Below are 17,565 nucleotides of genomic sequence, written 5' to 3'. Positions count from 1 at the left end.
GGTTCAACAAAAAAATTTGAATGGGAAGTTAAAAAAGTTGAAAACTCAATTGAAACATCTCTTAACACAGTTGTTCCAGCAACATCTTGGAAAAATGTTCTTCCGAAGAAAGCAGTGCCCAAACAACCATGATTGTATATGATGTTTGGATAAATGAATGGACTCTAACATTTTGCATCATTCCAAAGGATTCTCGAAAAAAGCACTCTGAGATACCAGCTATTCAAAAATCACAAACCAAGTATAAAGCCCATGCTAAAGTCCCTAAATCTAACTTGGAGCCAAAAAACTCCAAAACTCAATCATCTTGCAAGATTTTTGTGCTTTGGAACAAGATACAATATGGTATATTTATAGTGCTTGTTCCATGCACATGACTGGGCAGAAAGATTTTTTGCGTGATCTCAAACTTACTCCAAATGCTGGTTATGTTACTTATGGCAACAATTCGAACTCTCAAATTAGAGGCTATGGAATCATGACTAATGGCAATTTTTCTGTCTCTAATGTGGCTTATGTATCCGATCTCAAGCATAATATAATCAGTGTGACACAACTAACTGATGCAAATCGAAGGGTTGAATTATGCAAGAAGCATAGCTACATCATGATAGAAGAATGAAAAGAATATCTCATCAAATCAGATCGCACCAAGAATATGTATCCTTTGGATGTCAACATGATCATCAGAAAGCCTCAACTCTGTCTTCTATCCAAAGCTGTTCCTGAAATAGTTTGGCTATGGGATCGGAGGGTTGCTCATCTCAACTTCCGATACATGAATGATCTAGTTTCTAGTGAAATAGTCTGAGATCTGCCTCTCCTAAAATTTGAAAACGATCATCTCTGTGATGTGTGTGTATATGGGAAGCAATCAAAGAAAGGACATCCTGTTCTAATTGAAAAATCCATTTCAAAACCACTTGAACTTCTTCATATAGATCTTTGTGCACCATCTACCGTTGAAAGCTTACATCTAAAAAGAAGTACATCCTTATGATTGTAGATAATTTCACAAGGTTCACATGGGTAGTCTTCCTAAGGTTAAAGTCAGAAACCGCCTCTGAACTCATAACTTTCATCAAAGGCATTGAAGTGCTGATACAAAATGGAGATTGTGACTAACATTCATGAGTATTTAATGGAGATTTAAATATTATATACAACCCACACCAAGAGAGATTACTTCATGCTTTCAATCAGGAGTAATTCTTATATAATAATATATTTTCTTATTAAAACAAAGAGACGTTAAGTTCTTTGCCTACGAGTTGGTTTTGTATTAGTCTTATTCTAACCTTATCTGTAACTGGTGGTCATAATGTGTAAGTTTATGCATGATTGATAAGTAGACAAAAACTATGTAGTCAAATTTTATTTATTTCTTTTTCTTTAATAGGAAAAGCGATATTATGGGTTGCTTGATGATTTGACGATGACATTCATGTCTTAGGCCTAGCCCGGACTAAATTGATGTGTTCGATTAGTAGGTTGTTCTGATCATATTGTGGGATCCCATGGAAATGAAATTGCAGAATTAAGAACAATCAACATGAATTAAACGCTAATAGAAAGAACATTAAGTGTAAATAATTATGTTTAGCTCAATTCATATCTGGAAGGTAATCTCAAGTGTACAAAATAGGAAATGTAATAACTCTCTCTAACTAACACTAAAGATTACAACACTAATTATAGTAGTTCCCTCAACGTACTAAAATGCACAGTGTGCCTAAGCCCTAAAAAAGATAGATATATCAAAGGTTCTTCCCTTCAATATAGAGAACATCTATGAACTTCTATAGAGAAGTTAGGTCTTCTACATGGACATCAATACAAAACTTCCCAATCACCTTCTCTATTGCCTTATCAACATCTTCTCTATTGCCTTCTCAACACCTTCTCAATTTCCTTTTCAACACCTTTTCTATTGCCTTCTCCACACCTTCTTTAGAGAAACTTCAACATCAGACTTCTTTAACAGAAATGCCACATCATCAGATTCAATATTTCTTGACTCAACATTCTCACTCGATTTGATGAGGAACATGCTTTTCTCATGTGGCATTTAAAAGATATAATATGTTCAAGAGTCATATTAGAATGATACTGCTAATTAACATACCATCCTAAGGCTTACGCTAACAACAACTTGATACAATTGACTATTTATTAGAAATTGATTTTAATAAATATTCATATCTCTTATAATAAATTGGGAAAAAATTAATTTCATGGAAATAATTATTTTATAATTACTAGTAATACATTAGTTCGTATGGTAATATTTAATAAGTCATGCACAAGTTTTTGGACTAGTTGAATCTTTTGTCTTTTACCTAAAGACAAATTTTATATATTATAAACTTTGAGTTTATAAAATTTAAACAATTCTTTCCTTCTTTTACTCTATCGCCGAAACTAGTTTGGATTACAAGGGTATGGACATTGCATTTGTTTAATGTAAAGAAATCAACCTAAGAAAACATGGTAAGACACATTCATGACATAGGGACATGGTTGCTTAAAGTGCTAAGACCTAATGGGTATTAACTTGACTTTATGCATATAGATTTAAGGCTTGCATTTTTGGTCTTGCACTCTTACTTTCAATTGCTGAAAGTCTCTCAACTCTCTCCCTTTCGTCTTTTGCTTTGATCTCTTGAAGATTTGTTACATGGCTTTCACTCTCTTGGAACAAATACTTGGGTATTTTTTTCCAAGCTTAAGAGTCATTAAAGAACTAGCATTCTATATCAAGTGGGTACATTGTTGGTGTCTCATTAGTTCTACATTCTTCATCAAAACTCAAGCCTCCTAAGAGGACTCAAGGGACAACAAAGGTTGTTATCATCTTCCTTCTTCTATGGTTGTGTTTTTATCTTTCCATTACTTGCATGATGATCCTTGGTGGGTCAAATTAACAAATAGATTGTTAAGGGTCTCATACATCTAGGAATTACAAGTGGTGTAATTAATAAAAGCTATTTAACTTTTTAAAATTGAGTAAGTGGGATAAAGGTCACCTAACCATTTATTTCATTTGTAACTTGGATCCTTGACTTTAAATAGATATTGTTTTTGGAAACAAAAGGGTATTATTTTTAAATAAGTAAATACTAAATAAAACTTTGTTAAAATTTTGTACATGGCTCCACCAACTACTATAATAAAACACTACCCAATAAACATTTGATCTATGCTTGACAAATAAAAATTGGGCCACTCTAACTTTTTGGATTGGCATAAAAATTTAAGAATCATTTTGAAACAAGAAAAGAAAGATTATGTCCTTCAATCACAAGTTCCCGAAGAACCACCTTTTGTCCCAGAGGTTGCACATGATGCATGGCTTAAGCATGTGGATGATTCACTTGATGTTTCACGCCTTATGCTTTCCACCATGACTCTCGATCTTCACCAGTATCTAGAACTCTTCAATGTCTTTGACATTATTGAACATCTCAAGTAGATTTTTGATTAACAAGAAGGTCGGGGCGGGCACTTCAGGTATATCAATTTTCATGATTGAAATAGGATTATTTACTTCTTCGTCAAATACTTGTGTATTTGATACTGGTTGTGGAACTCATATTTGTAATTTGTTGTAGGGGTTTCGAAAGAGTAAGGAACGGAATCCGATTAAATGTAACTTCAGGTAAGGCTTTGGTAAAAATACCCGCCATTTGATATATCGATCTAACGAAATGAACTTCAACATTACCATCTTCAACATGATCTTTTATGAAATGATATCGGAAGGCGATATGTTTTGTCTTAGAATGCTGATCAGTATTGTGACAAATTCGAATTGCAATTTTAGAGTCATCATAAAGAGGATTCTTATTCATTTTAATTCCATAGTCTCTTAGTTGACTTTGAACGCAAATGATTTGTAAAGTACATGAAGCAGATGCTATATATTCAGCTTCTGAAGTTAATAGTGAAATACAAGTATGCTTCTTTGATTGCCAACTAATAAGTTTACCTTCCAAAAACTAACAACCACCTATTGTATTTTTTCGATCAAGCCTACAACCTTCGAGATCAACATTTTAAAATGCCTATATAAATATCCTGAGTGAGTTGGATACCATAAACCAAGTGATGCAGTTCGCTTTAGATATCTAAAGATATTTTTCACTGCTTTCATGTGAGGGTCTCGAGCATTTTCTTGATAATGAGCACAATATCATACTGCAAACATAATATCTGGTCTGCTCGATGTAAGATATAATATCTATCCAATTAGGGATAAGAATTTGGCTTGAAAACCCAAACCGAACCGAATTAGGCCCGAATAAGCAATTCGATTCAGGTTTCAGGTATCTATATTATGCTTATTCAATTCTCAGTTTATTCACTTCAGGTTACCCAAATAAGAGCTTATTCGGTTCTAAATACCCGACCCAAATAAGCATTCCTCCTCCCCTTTCCCTGATCGACAGAAATCAAAATCACGATTCACACCTTTGTCCCCGTCGTTCATAACAGAAAAAACAACCCCTACGCTCGTTCTCATCATTTCAAAATCGACCAATCTTCTAATCTATTTCCAAACTCGAAATCACTTATGTCGATCCTTCCTCTCGTTTCAATGTGTTATTGTGTGATGTTAGTATTTTAATGTTTTATGTTGATATATAAAAATACATTGTTATTCTATTATTCGCGTTATTCGGGTTATAGAATCCTAATACCGTTTATTCGGGTTTTTTCGGTTATATTAGGTCCTTAGAGGAAGAACTTTGGAGTCTGGCGATGAAAGACTCCGATATAAATGCATATACTGCCAGGTTCAGTGATCTGGTTATTTTGTGTCCAGGGATGGTTCCCACTGAGAGCAAGAAAGTTGAGAGGTATATCTGGGGACTCTCTCCTCAGATACAAGGAAATGTTATAGCTGCTAACCCTCTCACCTTTGACAGTGCCAAGCGTTTGGCATAAACACTAGTAGAGCACGGAATGCGTCATGGATCTATGGTATCTATCCCGGAGAAACCTAAGGAAGGGAGCAATAAGAAGAAGATATTATGGAACAAGCGAAAAGGGCAATCGTCTCAAGATCCCTCGAAAAAGCAACAAACAGTGGCAGCACACACTGCTATTGTTCCTGCTGCTGTTCCAACTCCTGTTCCTACCACTTTGTCTATCACTCCAGCAACCCCAAGTAGATATGTTGGATCTTTGCCAAAGTGAAATAAATGCAACTTCCATCATACTGGAGCTTGCAGAGAAATGCACTGCAAGAATTGTAACAGAAAGGAGCATACTGCTCGTTTCTGTAGGACACCAGCGCAACCTATTTCTCAAGTCCCTGCTACAGGAGTGAGCCAAGCATGCTATGAATGTGGGGAAGTAGGGAATTTCAATAAAAAATTTCCTAAGTTAAAGAACGCTGGTGGTACTAGAAGAATCTTGGCGATTGGCTATGAAGAAGCAGTAGCGGATCCTAATGTGGTGACCGGTACGTTCCTTCTCAACGACTCTTATACATGCATTCTTTTTTATACCGGTGCAGAAAAAACTTTCGTAAGCCATAAGTTCAAACACTTTCTAAAACAAAATCCTAAAGCACTAAAGATACATTTACCGTTTAGATGGCCAACGGAAAAACCGAAAGTACCAATGACATATACATAGGATGCACACTTACTCAAAATAACCATTCATTCCAAAAAGACCTACCAAGTAACATAATCGGCATGGATTGGTTAAGTCTTCATCGTGCTGATATCATGTCTTACGAGAAAGACATTCGTCTTAATCTACCAAGTAACAAATCTCTCGTTATTTATTGCGACAAATCTAGTGCGAATCTTCAAATCATTTCTTGCGTTAAAGCTCAGAAATATCTTCGTAAAGATTACTGCGCCTTCTTGTCTCACGTTATTGATAAGACACAAGAAGTGAAAAGCATCAAGGATATACCTGAAGTCTGTGATTTACCTGATGTGTTCGCTGAAGATATTTCAGGAGTCCCTCTTGAACGCCAACTCGAATTTCGAATCGACTTGATTCCCGGAGCTACCCCTGTAGCTAAAGCCCCATATTGTCTTGCACCTTCAGAAATGCAAGAACTGTCTAGCCAACTGAATGAACTACTCAGCAAAGGCTTCATTAGACCAAGCTTCTCATCCCGGGGAGCGTCGGTATTGTTCGTGACAAAGAAGGACGGATTATTTCGTATCTGCATAGACTATCGGGAATTAAACAAACTTACCGTTGAAAATCGATACCCTTTGCCACGAATAGATGACCTCTTTGATCAACTCCAAGGAGCTAGTTTCTTCTCCAAGACTGACCTGAGATCAGGATACCACCAACTGCGAGTCCAAGAGTCAGACATTCGAAAGACTTCTTTCAGAACTCGCTACGGTCACTACGAATTTGTAGTGATGCCCTTTGGTCTAACGAATGCATCTGTAGTGTTCATGGACCTTATGAATCGAGTGTAGTGATGCCATGTGACAAGTTCTTCATAGTCTTCATTGATGATATACTAGTCTATTCTCAAAGTAAGGAAGAACACAGCCAACATTTGAGACAAGTTTTGGAAACTTTGAGGGCAGAGAAATTGTATGCGAAGTTCTCCAAATGTGAATTCTGGATTCGAAAGGTGGAGTTCCTAGGTCATGTAGTCAGCAAGGATGGAATACATGTTGATCCCTCCAAGATCAAGGCTATCGAAAGTTGGGCGACCCCACGAACCCCAACAGAAATTCGACAGTTTTTAGGTCTCGCTGGCTACTACAGGAGATTCATTCAGAACTTCTTGAAGATTGCGAAGCCACTCACCACCTTGACTAAAAAAGGTGTGTCATTCGAATGGGAGGAGAAACAAGAAACTGCTTTCCAGACCTTAAACCAAGCCCTCTACAGTGCACCGATCTTGTCCCTCCCAAAAGGGACGGAAGATTTTGTAGTCTACTGCGACGCGTCAAATTAAGGGCTAGGTTGAGATCTTATGCAACGAGGAAATGTTATATCTTATGACTCAAGACAGCTTAAGAACCACGAAGTCAATTATACTATGCATGATCTCGAATTGGGAGTGGTTTTTGCCTTGAAGATCTGGAGGCATTACCTGTATGGTACAAAATGTACAGTCTTTACTGATCATAAAAGCCTTCAGCACATCTTTGATCAGAAAGAACTCAACATGAGGCAACAACGATGGGTAGAGCTACTAAATGATTACGAATGTGAGATTCGTTATCACCCCGACAAGGCCAATATAGTAGCAGATGCCCTTAGTCGGAAAGAGTACTCGGGTCGCCGAGTAAAGTCTCTGACTATGACTATCCATTACCACTTATCTGCACAAATCAAGGAGGCTCAGTTGGAAGCCTTGAAACCTGAGAACATGACAGGTGAAACCTTGAGGGGAATGGAAAAGAATTTGGAAATCAAGGGTGATGGAGTTCGTTATTTCATGAATCGAATATGGACACCAAAGTTCGGTGGTTACAGAGATGTTGTCATGAATGAAGCCCATAAAACTCGATACTCTGTTCACCCGGGTTCAGACAAGATGTATATGGACCTAAAGAAAATCTATTGGTGGCCAAACATGAAAGCAGAGATAGCTACTTTTGTGGGCAAGTGCCTAACTTGCGCCAAAGTCAAAGTAGAAAATCAAAAGCCCTCGGGTTTACTTCAACAGCCAGAAATACCTGAGTGGAAGTGGGAGCAAATTATAATGGATTTCATAACCAAGTTACCCAGAACAACGGGTGGTCATGATACCATTTGGGTTATTGTCGATAGATTAACCACATCCGCCCACTTCCTGCCAATGAAAGAAACATATAAAATGGAGAAGTTAACAAGGACGTATATAAAAGAAATAGTACGGTTGCATGGTGTGCCAATATCTATTATCTCTGACCGAGATAGTATATTTACCTCGCGGTTTTGGCAATCATTTCAAAAATCCTTGGGAACAAATCTTGACATGAGTACAACGTACCATCCTTAGACTGATGGGCAGAGTGAGAGAACAATTCAAATGCTGTAAGACATGTTAAGGGCTTGTGTGATAGATTTTGGTAAAGCTTGGGATACCCATTTACCACTTGTTGAATTCTTCTACAACAACAGCTATCACCCTAGCATTAAAGTTGCACCGTTTGAAGCTCTCTATGGCCATAAGTGCAGATCTCCTCTGTGCTGGGCTAAAGTGGGTGATACACAACTGGCAAAGAACCAAATACCTGATAGCACTCTAACCGGTCCTGAGATCATTGGTGAAACCACAGAAAAGATTGTCCAAATTCGGGAACGGTTGAAAGCTTCTCGAGATAGACAGAAGAGTTATGCGGATAAACGACGAAAACCCTTGGACTTCCAGGTTGGTGATCGCATTCTATTGAAGGTCTCACCATGGAAAGGATTGATACGTTTTGGTAAACATGGCAAGCTAAATCCAAGGTACATTGGACCGTTCCAGATCATTGCTAGAATTGGTCCTATTGCTTACAAACTCAATCTACCGCATGAAATCAGTAACATTCATCCCGTATTTCATGTCGCAAATCTCAAGAAGTGTTTGTCCGACGAGACTCTTGTTATCCCACTTGACGAAATCATATTAAATGAGAGTCTCAACTTCGTAGAAACAACCTGTAGAAATCCTAGATATGTAAGTCAAGAGAACTAAACAAAGTTGTATCCCGATAGTGAAGGTTCGTTGGAATGCAAAACGAGGACCTGAATTCACTTGGGAGCGAGAGGATCATATGAAACAGAAATATCCACATCTCTTTCCCTAGTTTTAGTGTATATGTATAATTTTAAATTTCGAAACGAAATTCTCTCTAACGGGGGGATAATGTAACATCCCGTTATTTTCTACTTGTAAAGTCAACCCTAGTCAAACAAAGTCAAACTTAGGTCAACTAAAGTCCTCTTTATTGTTTGGATCTTTATTAAGGTTGGAATAATAACCTTTGCATGTTAAAACCCTAAGAACATTAAGTGTTTAAGAAGGGAATGAGTTAGATCCGAGAAACTTCGCACCACCTTTCTTATCCTTTCCCTTCGGACTGCAAACCTTCGGGCCACAAAAGGTTCACAACCGTGAACTCCTCGGACCGTGAACCCTCGCAGCTGTGATCAACTTTGGGCGTGAACTCTTAACCGCCTTCGGACCTTGAACCGAATCCGTGAACCCTTCGGCCGTGATCTCTTCCTGAGTGATTTATTCCTCATTCTACACTTCTGCCCGTGAACATCAAGAATTCTCTCTCAAGTATCATCCTTCAATCCTTCGATTTTCTTGGAATATTGCTTGAATCTTCAAGGTATTTCATCATTTCATCTTCATTCTAGTGATTTCTAGCCCTCATATGCTTGTTTCACCTTCAAATCTGCAAGATCTTCAAGATCATTGGGCCGTGAACTCAAGAACATCGAGTGTTCTTGGGCCGTAAACACCCCTTCATGGCCGTGAACTCTTTGCAGCCTCCATCTTAACTTCTAAAACTCCTATTTGTAAGTTATACTTACAAATTAGTCCAATTTCCAATCATTCCTATGATTATATTCACTAATTGGTTGCATATATACTATATAATTTGCTATATATGACTTGTTTTACTATGGGATTTCACTCGTGGAAGTAACTGAGTTCATACCCCTACATTTTTTTGATTTTTAACTATTTTCGGGGGGGGGGGGGGGGGGGGGGGGAATACAGGTGAAACACAATAAATTTGTGTTAATATCTCAAAAGATTTTTAAATGTTTTAGTATATTTTAAATTGTTATAATTGTTAAAATTACATATTTATATCTGTATAAATTATAGAATTTGGATTCAGGAGATTTAGAATATGTAATTTGACCCCATTTCTTGTTCCTTGTTTGGTTGTGGGCTTCGGGCAAAGTTATTTAATCGAAGGTCTAATTAATCACAATTATATAAATATTACATTTATATAAATATAAAATTGTTTTCAAACTTTTTGATACTACATAGGTACAAACAGAGAATTTCATGGAATAACAGTATTGCTGATTTTTACAGTAAAACAAACAGCTAAACTATAATAGGTATAGTTTAGAGAACTCATTCATTAGTTCCAAGTTTCAAAGTACATAATAGGAAAACAAACATAGTACATATCGGAAAACAAACAGAGGATAACTATTAGAAAACAAGCAGATTACTTTACTGAAAACAAACTTATAAACTATATTCTACACAGTTTATGAAACTTACTTACAGTGTATTTATTACAAAGTAAGCTTTTAATTTTCTACGCATAATCATCAATATAGCATTTTTGAGACTACCTTCATGTACTTTTCCAAGTACCAACAAAAGTCCTGAAATTATAACCAGATTCTCCTTGTGTGGGAGCGTGACACTTATGTACAGATCTATACAGGATTGACAATTCCGCACCAGAGCTGCTCGCAACAGCTAGGTCGGTAGACATGTGGTGACAAATGTTGTAGCTTTTGCGATGCCTGAAGAACATCATGTTCAGGCCATCCTAAGTCATCTAGTACGGTTATAATAACTCACATTTTGATATTGAACAAAATGATAAGTGTATGAATAAGTAACACTTCACATAATTTTATTTAATTATAAGACTATAATACAATATTTTACAAGTATAAACACAGATTACCATACAGATAAAGCATACTTTTCATGGTTTTATGAGAACTAAACTACATTTTACAAATTCACAGTACAGAAAGGATCATACATTTTGCTTACAAGATAACATAGCAGAAAATATACGATTTTCTGGGAAAAACATGTTTACTTTATCAATGAACAAGAAAACAGATTTCAGTTATAAACATACTTATCAACTCACCAACTTAATTGTTGACACCTTTTCAAAATCTACTTGTATTCTCAGGGAAACAGTAATACAGGTACAACCACAACTTTTGTGAAGACGGAGATCTATAAACTGGTGTCTTTTAAACTTGTACATTTGAGTTCATATACATTATACTTTGAACACAGTTGTAAAACTTATAACTTTGTATATACAATGGTTGTTGTTGTACTTTGATTACTATTATGCATTTTTGTGATATTATAAATGAAGTCCTCCACCCCCGAATGTTTCCGCCGTTCTGGTTTGGGGGTGTGACAGAGAGTATGTGTAGCACCCATAAAATTTAAGCCAATTTAAAACATTTTAACCCGTTCAAAACCATTAAGTTAATACAACTTGTTTTCAAAATAGTTTAAACATCAGAGTATCCCCAGAACCAAATCACAAAATCATGAAATATGAGGAGCGGTACGATCACGCCTTTTCCTTGCCACGATCACCTGATGTACCTGAAACAATAAACTGAAACCGTAAGCTCGAAGGCTTAGTGAGTTCCCCCAAAATACCCGTACACACAAAACCATACAAATACAGCAATGAACAACATATTATGGGTCCAATCAACCGTCAGGTTGGAATACCACAGGCCCTCAACCGTCGAGTTGGAATGCCAACATACTACGAGTCCAATCATCCTCGGTATGGAATACTCTCGGCCCACAACCATCGGGTTGGAATGCCCACACACCTATACATACAATAACTACTATGGGTCTAATCATCCTTCGAGATGGAATACCCCAGGCCCTCAACCATCAGGTTGGAATGCCCACCTACTATGAGTCCAATCATCCTACCGGGATGGAATACTCCTGGCCCTCAACCATCAGGTTGGAATGCCCACCTACTATGAGTCCAATCATCCTACCGGGATGGAATACTCCTGGCCCACAACCGTCGGGTTGGAATGCCCACATACTAGCAAACATGTGCACCCATCAAATAAGCATATAACAGTCTACAAGACAACATACTAGGGCCATATCATCCTACCGGGATGGAATACCCTCTACTACTGCTCAACACGTGCACATATAACAGGTAATATCCTAGCAGCATACAGACAGTCGGACCAACTACAGGTCACTAAGCATAGCCACATCCAATCTACCAGAATACCGATCTAACAGAGCATACCATCATATACCCATCCTATCTACCAGGATACCAACTAACAGAGCATACCATCTTATAGCCATCCTATCTACCAGGATACCAACTAACATATCACAGCAGTAACTATCTCAAATATCAAATCAAAGGGTCGGCCTTGCTGCCTTAGACCCTTGGGTATAGTGAGTATAACTCACCTAGCAACTGCCGAACCGAACCACGAAAGCACAATCCCGAAGCACTGCCCCAAACTCCAACACCTATAGCCATCAATGATCCATTGACATGAATATCCAAATTACCATAATACCCTTGAAGGTCAAACTGGTCAAAGTCAAAGTCCTGGCCAAAGTCAACCTTCCTGATTGACCCTACTCGCCGAGTCAACCCACTGACTCGCCGAGTTCCTAAACTCAGAAAACTCCCATATCACGACTCGACTCTCCGAGTCACCCCATGACTCGCCGAGTTCAACAATCTCTGAGTCCTATCATGTCCAACTCACTGAGTCACCACTCAACTCACTGATCTGAGTCTTAACCAGAAGAGGTTGGGGTTTTGCGTTCTGACTCGCCGAGTCCAAGAACAGACTCGCCGAGTCCACGACAATCTTCAACAGACTCGCCGAGGTGTTCCTCCAACTCGTCGAGTTCATGCCTATCTTCATATGACTCGCCGAGTCCACCCAAGTGACTCATCGAGTCTCTTTAGTCCTTTATTCATACAGAGGCTTTTTGAGCCATGCAGGGGCTCCAAACTGTAGATCCACTCTTCTAGGGCATGACTCTCACGTAAAGTTGCAAACTTTACGTGGAAACAAAAAGCTATAGGCCCAAATAAATCTAGGGCTAAGGTTTAAGACAAGGATGCTTCACCAACAAACCAAGGGCTGATACTTTGTGAGTCTCTGGACCAAGACAAGTCTAGATCTAAAGTAGCAACCTCAGATCTAGACCCCTAGCCCGCATTAGATCCTTAACATGCCAAACTGGACCCAAATCTCATTCTTGAATAGATATAAATGCAATAGAGTCAAGGTAACAACTTGTTACCTCGAAAATATGTCCAAGCTGAAGTAGATTCTGGATCTACACTAATCCCTTGATGCTAGCCTCTTGATCTTCAAGCTCCCTTCTCAATATTCCTCCTCCAAAGCTCAAATCTCTTTGACAATGGAAGCTCACACGATTTTCGGGTTTACTGACTCTGAAGGGCAATAAGGAGGCTGAAGGGAGGACATATGGTCCTTTAAATAGGGTGCAAACCCTAAAATTAGGGTTTTCTCTTCCCAGCACCGACTAGTCGAGTCCCGCCGCCGACTCGGCGAGTTGGTCACTTAACACGAGGCCAAAACCCGCTCCGACTCGACGAGTTAAGATACCTACTCGTTGAGTCTACTCCTTTATTTACACATAGCACCCCGAACTTATATTCCTGAATTTGGGATGTTACAACTCTCCCCCACTTAAATTAGGCTTCGTCCTCGAAGCCTACTGCAATATACGATTCTGAATATACCTCTTGCACTGCAGTCTCCAATTTCCCAATCAACTCAGGTCCTTCCAGACCCTACCACTGTACCCCTTTTAAAATAACTTCTTCTCGTGTGGTATCCTTGCCAATACTCCCGGCCGACCACCGGCCTTTTCTACTTAATGTCAGAACACATCAATCCAGTATCACCCGATGATACTGCCACCTTCCTGACATGAACACACCTTTGAGACTTACAAAAGTTAGACACCACAATAATCCACTGAGCTCTGCTATAACACTAATCCACCTTTCCTCCGCCCAAAACTGGCGATAACCCGGATAACCTGCAATAGGGAACAAATCTTGTTCCCATCCCGAATCTATTCCCTTTTTACAATGTCAGGATACTGCATCCTTCAGCTTCTAGCAACTCCCATGAATCAACCAGCTATATCACATAACCATTCGAACCTAGCTCAATCAGCCTCGGGCTGGAATACCAGGTACTCCTATAACGGGTCCAATCATTCCAAAGATGGTATACCCTCGCATTCTCACGCATGTTTGGCCCAATCAACCCTCGGGTTGGAATACCAAACGCACCAGGTCCAATCAATCATAGGGTCCGGTTATCCTCATGATGGAATACCCTAGATTGAAATACCACTACTCACATAACCCATGCCTACAACCATACTTGAAGCCCAAGGATCCAACCTTGCAGCTCCCTCAATCTACTCTGATTCGACACAACCGAGTGTAACTCACCCAAATCTCGACATCACGTCTACTCCAAATGTACCATGACAGGGAACATTACTCTCGCGATCTCTAAGTCCACGACCTACGACTGGAATATCCTCACATGGTCTTCAGCGCCGGTCTAGACTGCTCCCGAGTCTATCAACTCCGCTATCTCTAGCTCCTCTGTTCAAATCTCCAATCTGGAGCTACTCACCTTCTCCTCTTCCAAGGAGACCTGAACCATGACTTCGCATCATCAGTCGGTGCCGAAATGTCGGAACCTCACTCTACATCGTCCACTTGTGGAGAACATCGCTATCCCATAACACGTATATATACTCAGAAACTGATTGCATAACCTACAATCCATAAAGAGCCTTCCGCATGCCCCTCAACATTTTCGACACTTGGGAACAACCCCACTGATTGTTATAGCATAGCAGTATCCTCACTGCTCGCTCAAAGATCCACCATACATACAGGGTTCTTACCATAACTGGAATGCCCCATTGCACCACTTTCCGTAACCGACATCCAAACTGCGTCAGGCGACTTCCTTCCAAACCACGCCCCATCCGAGAATTTCCAATTCTCCCCCCACTTAGAGCACTAACTATTGTCTACCGGCGGCGAAGCTGGTATTCGACTCAATCGTCCCAATTCGAGACAACGAACTTCATGGGATCCGAGTTCCCGCTGATGATTCTGAATCTCTGGATCATGTCCTTCCTCTCTCTTGAATGCATCACCAGATACTACCCCTCTATACTTTCTCAATAATAACTTCTCACTATCATCTACTATGCTATAATAACTTATGCAGGAAACAAACAACTCATAATAACATGAACAAGATATAGAAGAAAAGACATACCAACTGTCGCCTCTGGCGCCGTCCCAATCTCCTCGGCCACAAGCTGACAAGCATGCCCTGGAGCCTTCGGAGGCTCTGCTCGACCCTGACCCCCGTCAGTAAGTCTCAAAGTGGCTGGTGTTGGGACCTGCACTGGCCTGGCAGCCAAGAGAGGCCACTAGGCCTTCATATGGCCCACCTGATCACAATGATAACAAAGTCGGACTCCGACAGCTGGAGCCTGCTGCCTGCTATGTAACCCTCCTTGCCACACTTGTGGCTTCCAGAAGAAGATCGACAAACTCCATCATGTACCTTACTGCACTTCCCACAAGTGCGACTCCTCTGACTTTCCTAACGATAATCAGCGGCCCTCATCCGTTTCGGCGCAGGCTGTGACTGCACCGGGGCCTGCCTCTGCTCCCTCAGCTGGAGCTCAATCTCTATCTCGCGCCGCCTGGTGGCCTCCTGCAACTCCAACAAAGTATCACATCTCTGTGTGGACACAAACTGTCTGATGTCCCTCTTGAGCATGCTCAGATACCGGGTCATTTGAGCCTGCTCCGAAGCAAACTCAGGGCAGAACATCGCCCTCTCCGTAAACATCCTGGTGATCTCCGTCACCGACTCTGAATCCTGTCTAAGCTCCAAAAACTCCTAAGCCAATCTCTCCCGCTCTACCCGCGGAACATAACGAGTACTAAACATATCCCAAAACTGATCCCAAGTCACCGCAGCTCGCTGCGCGTCAGAGTATGATCCCGTAGTCAACCTCCACCAATCCTTCGCCCCGAGCCTCAAAAGGTTCAGAGCACACCTCACCCTCTGCTCAGCAGGGCACGAACACGTGAAGAAACATCCCTCCATATCCGACAACCATCTCATAGCAACGATCGGATCCTGAACCCCGTCGAAGGTAGGGGGCTTCGTATTATCGAAGTCCCGGTACTGGAAGCCCCGACCGGCTCCTCCTCCTGCCGCTGCTACAGCCGTTGTAGCTACCGCGACAGCCGTCTCAGTAATAGCTGCATAACGATCATCGAAGTACTCCCTCATAGCGGACTTAATAGTCCCAAACAACTCCGGGATCCGACCCCGGACAATCTCGACCACCTCCTCGCGGATGATCTCCCTGACCCGATCCTCTGTCAACACTGGCTCCCCCTGGCCGATAATCTCAGGTGCCACTGGGGCCTCCTGCTCACCCTGTCCCGATCCTGATCCGGATTCGGTCACGACACGCCTTGTAACCACCATACTGAAAATAGAAGAGGAAGATATCAGACAATCCGCCTAGATAACCGGGGACCAACTCCCTTCTAAACCCTAGGGGTTGTGACTTCCTTGCTATGCGTATGGGTCATGTGCTTTCAGTAGTACGGGCCTATACTACCTTCCACACCTACCCATATTTGTCTCAAGTATCACCACAACACCCTAACAATATACATAACATAGCGAGCGCTAGATCCTCACTCCTAGAGGAATACTAAATATCTCATAACTGGCCTCCCGGCCTCTCACTACCCACCCATCAATGAAACTTCCACCAACCCTGAAACACTAGTGTATGCTAGCCATACATAACGTTGGACCCTATAGAATTTAGAATATCCAATCCTACCCTAAGCTCCCAATCAAACAAGAACAGAACATAAGGCCAAATCAAGCATTCTCAGGCTATAAGATCTTAATCATGTATAATCGTGATGCATACACTAAGCAACTACAGTAATGATGTCAATCTCACATAAAGGAAACCCTAGGCTAGCAGACACCATGTAATCAGACAATTCTATCATGCAATTCCTGAAGATCCCTAGCCTAGCACTAGCATGCTGTTCTAACATATCACATAATCAAATTACTGTATGGTATTTTGGGGTCTACTTACTGGCTTCGGCTGATCGTACACCCTGCATCCTCCTTTACTCATTTTGAAAATCATTTTGAAAATCTTTTCCTTGATTTGAGACTGGAGTCACACGAGTGTTCCTCCAATTCACTCAAACCAAGGCTCTGATACCAATTTGTAACACCCATAAAATTTAAGCCAATTTAAAACATTTTAACCTGTTCAAAACCATTAAATTAATACAACTTGTTTTCAAAATAGTTTAAACATCAGAGTATCCCCAGAACCAAATCACAAAATCATGAAATATGAGGAGCGGTACGATCACGCCTTTGCCTTGCCACGATCACCTGATGTACCTGAAACAATAAACTGAAACCGTAAGCTCGAAGGCTTAGTAAGTTCCCCCAAAATACTCGTACACACATAACCATAAAAATACAGCAATGAACAGCATACTATGGGTCCAATCAACCGTCAGGTTGGAATACCCCAGGCCCTCAATCGTCGGGTTGGAATGCCAACATACTACGAGTCCAATCATCCTCGGGATGGAATACTCTCGGCCCACAACCGTCGGGTTGGAATGCCCACACACCTATACATACAATAACTACTATGGGTCCAATCATCCTTCGGGATGGAATACCCCAGGC

General features: G+C 40.5%; 1 protein-coding gene across 1 annotated transcript; it reads left to right on the top strand.

Moving 5' to 3' along the window:
* The first annotated feature begins 5,600 nt into the window (after positions 1-5,600).
* LOC145131621 (uncharacterized) lies at positions 5,601-10,046 on the top strand. Its single transcript, XM_079066285.1, has 2 exons — positions 5,601-6,082; positions 9,983-10,046. The coding sequence occupies exons 1-2, from the start codon at positions 5,601-5,603 to the stop codon at positions 10,044-10,046; spliced, it is 546 nt and encodes a 181-aa protein (XP_078922411.1).
* The last annotated feature ends 7,519 nt before the right edge of the window (positions 10,047-17,565 follow it).

The sequence above is a fragment of the Lactuca virosa genome, chromosome 8 (assembly GCF_052849685.1).
Source record: "Lactuca virosa cultivar CGN04683 chromosome 8, Lactuca_virosa_CGN04683_v6, whole genome shotgun sequence".
In the NCBI taxonomy this organism is placed as follows: Eukaryota; Viridiplantae; Streptophyta; class Magnoliopsida; order Asterales; family Asteraceae; genus Lactuca; species Lactuca virosa.
The sequence above is the reverse complement of the archived record's forward strand: the minus strand, read 5'-3'. Positions and strand labels throughout refer to the sequence as shown.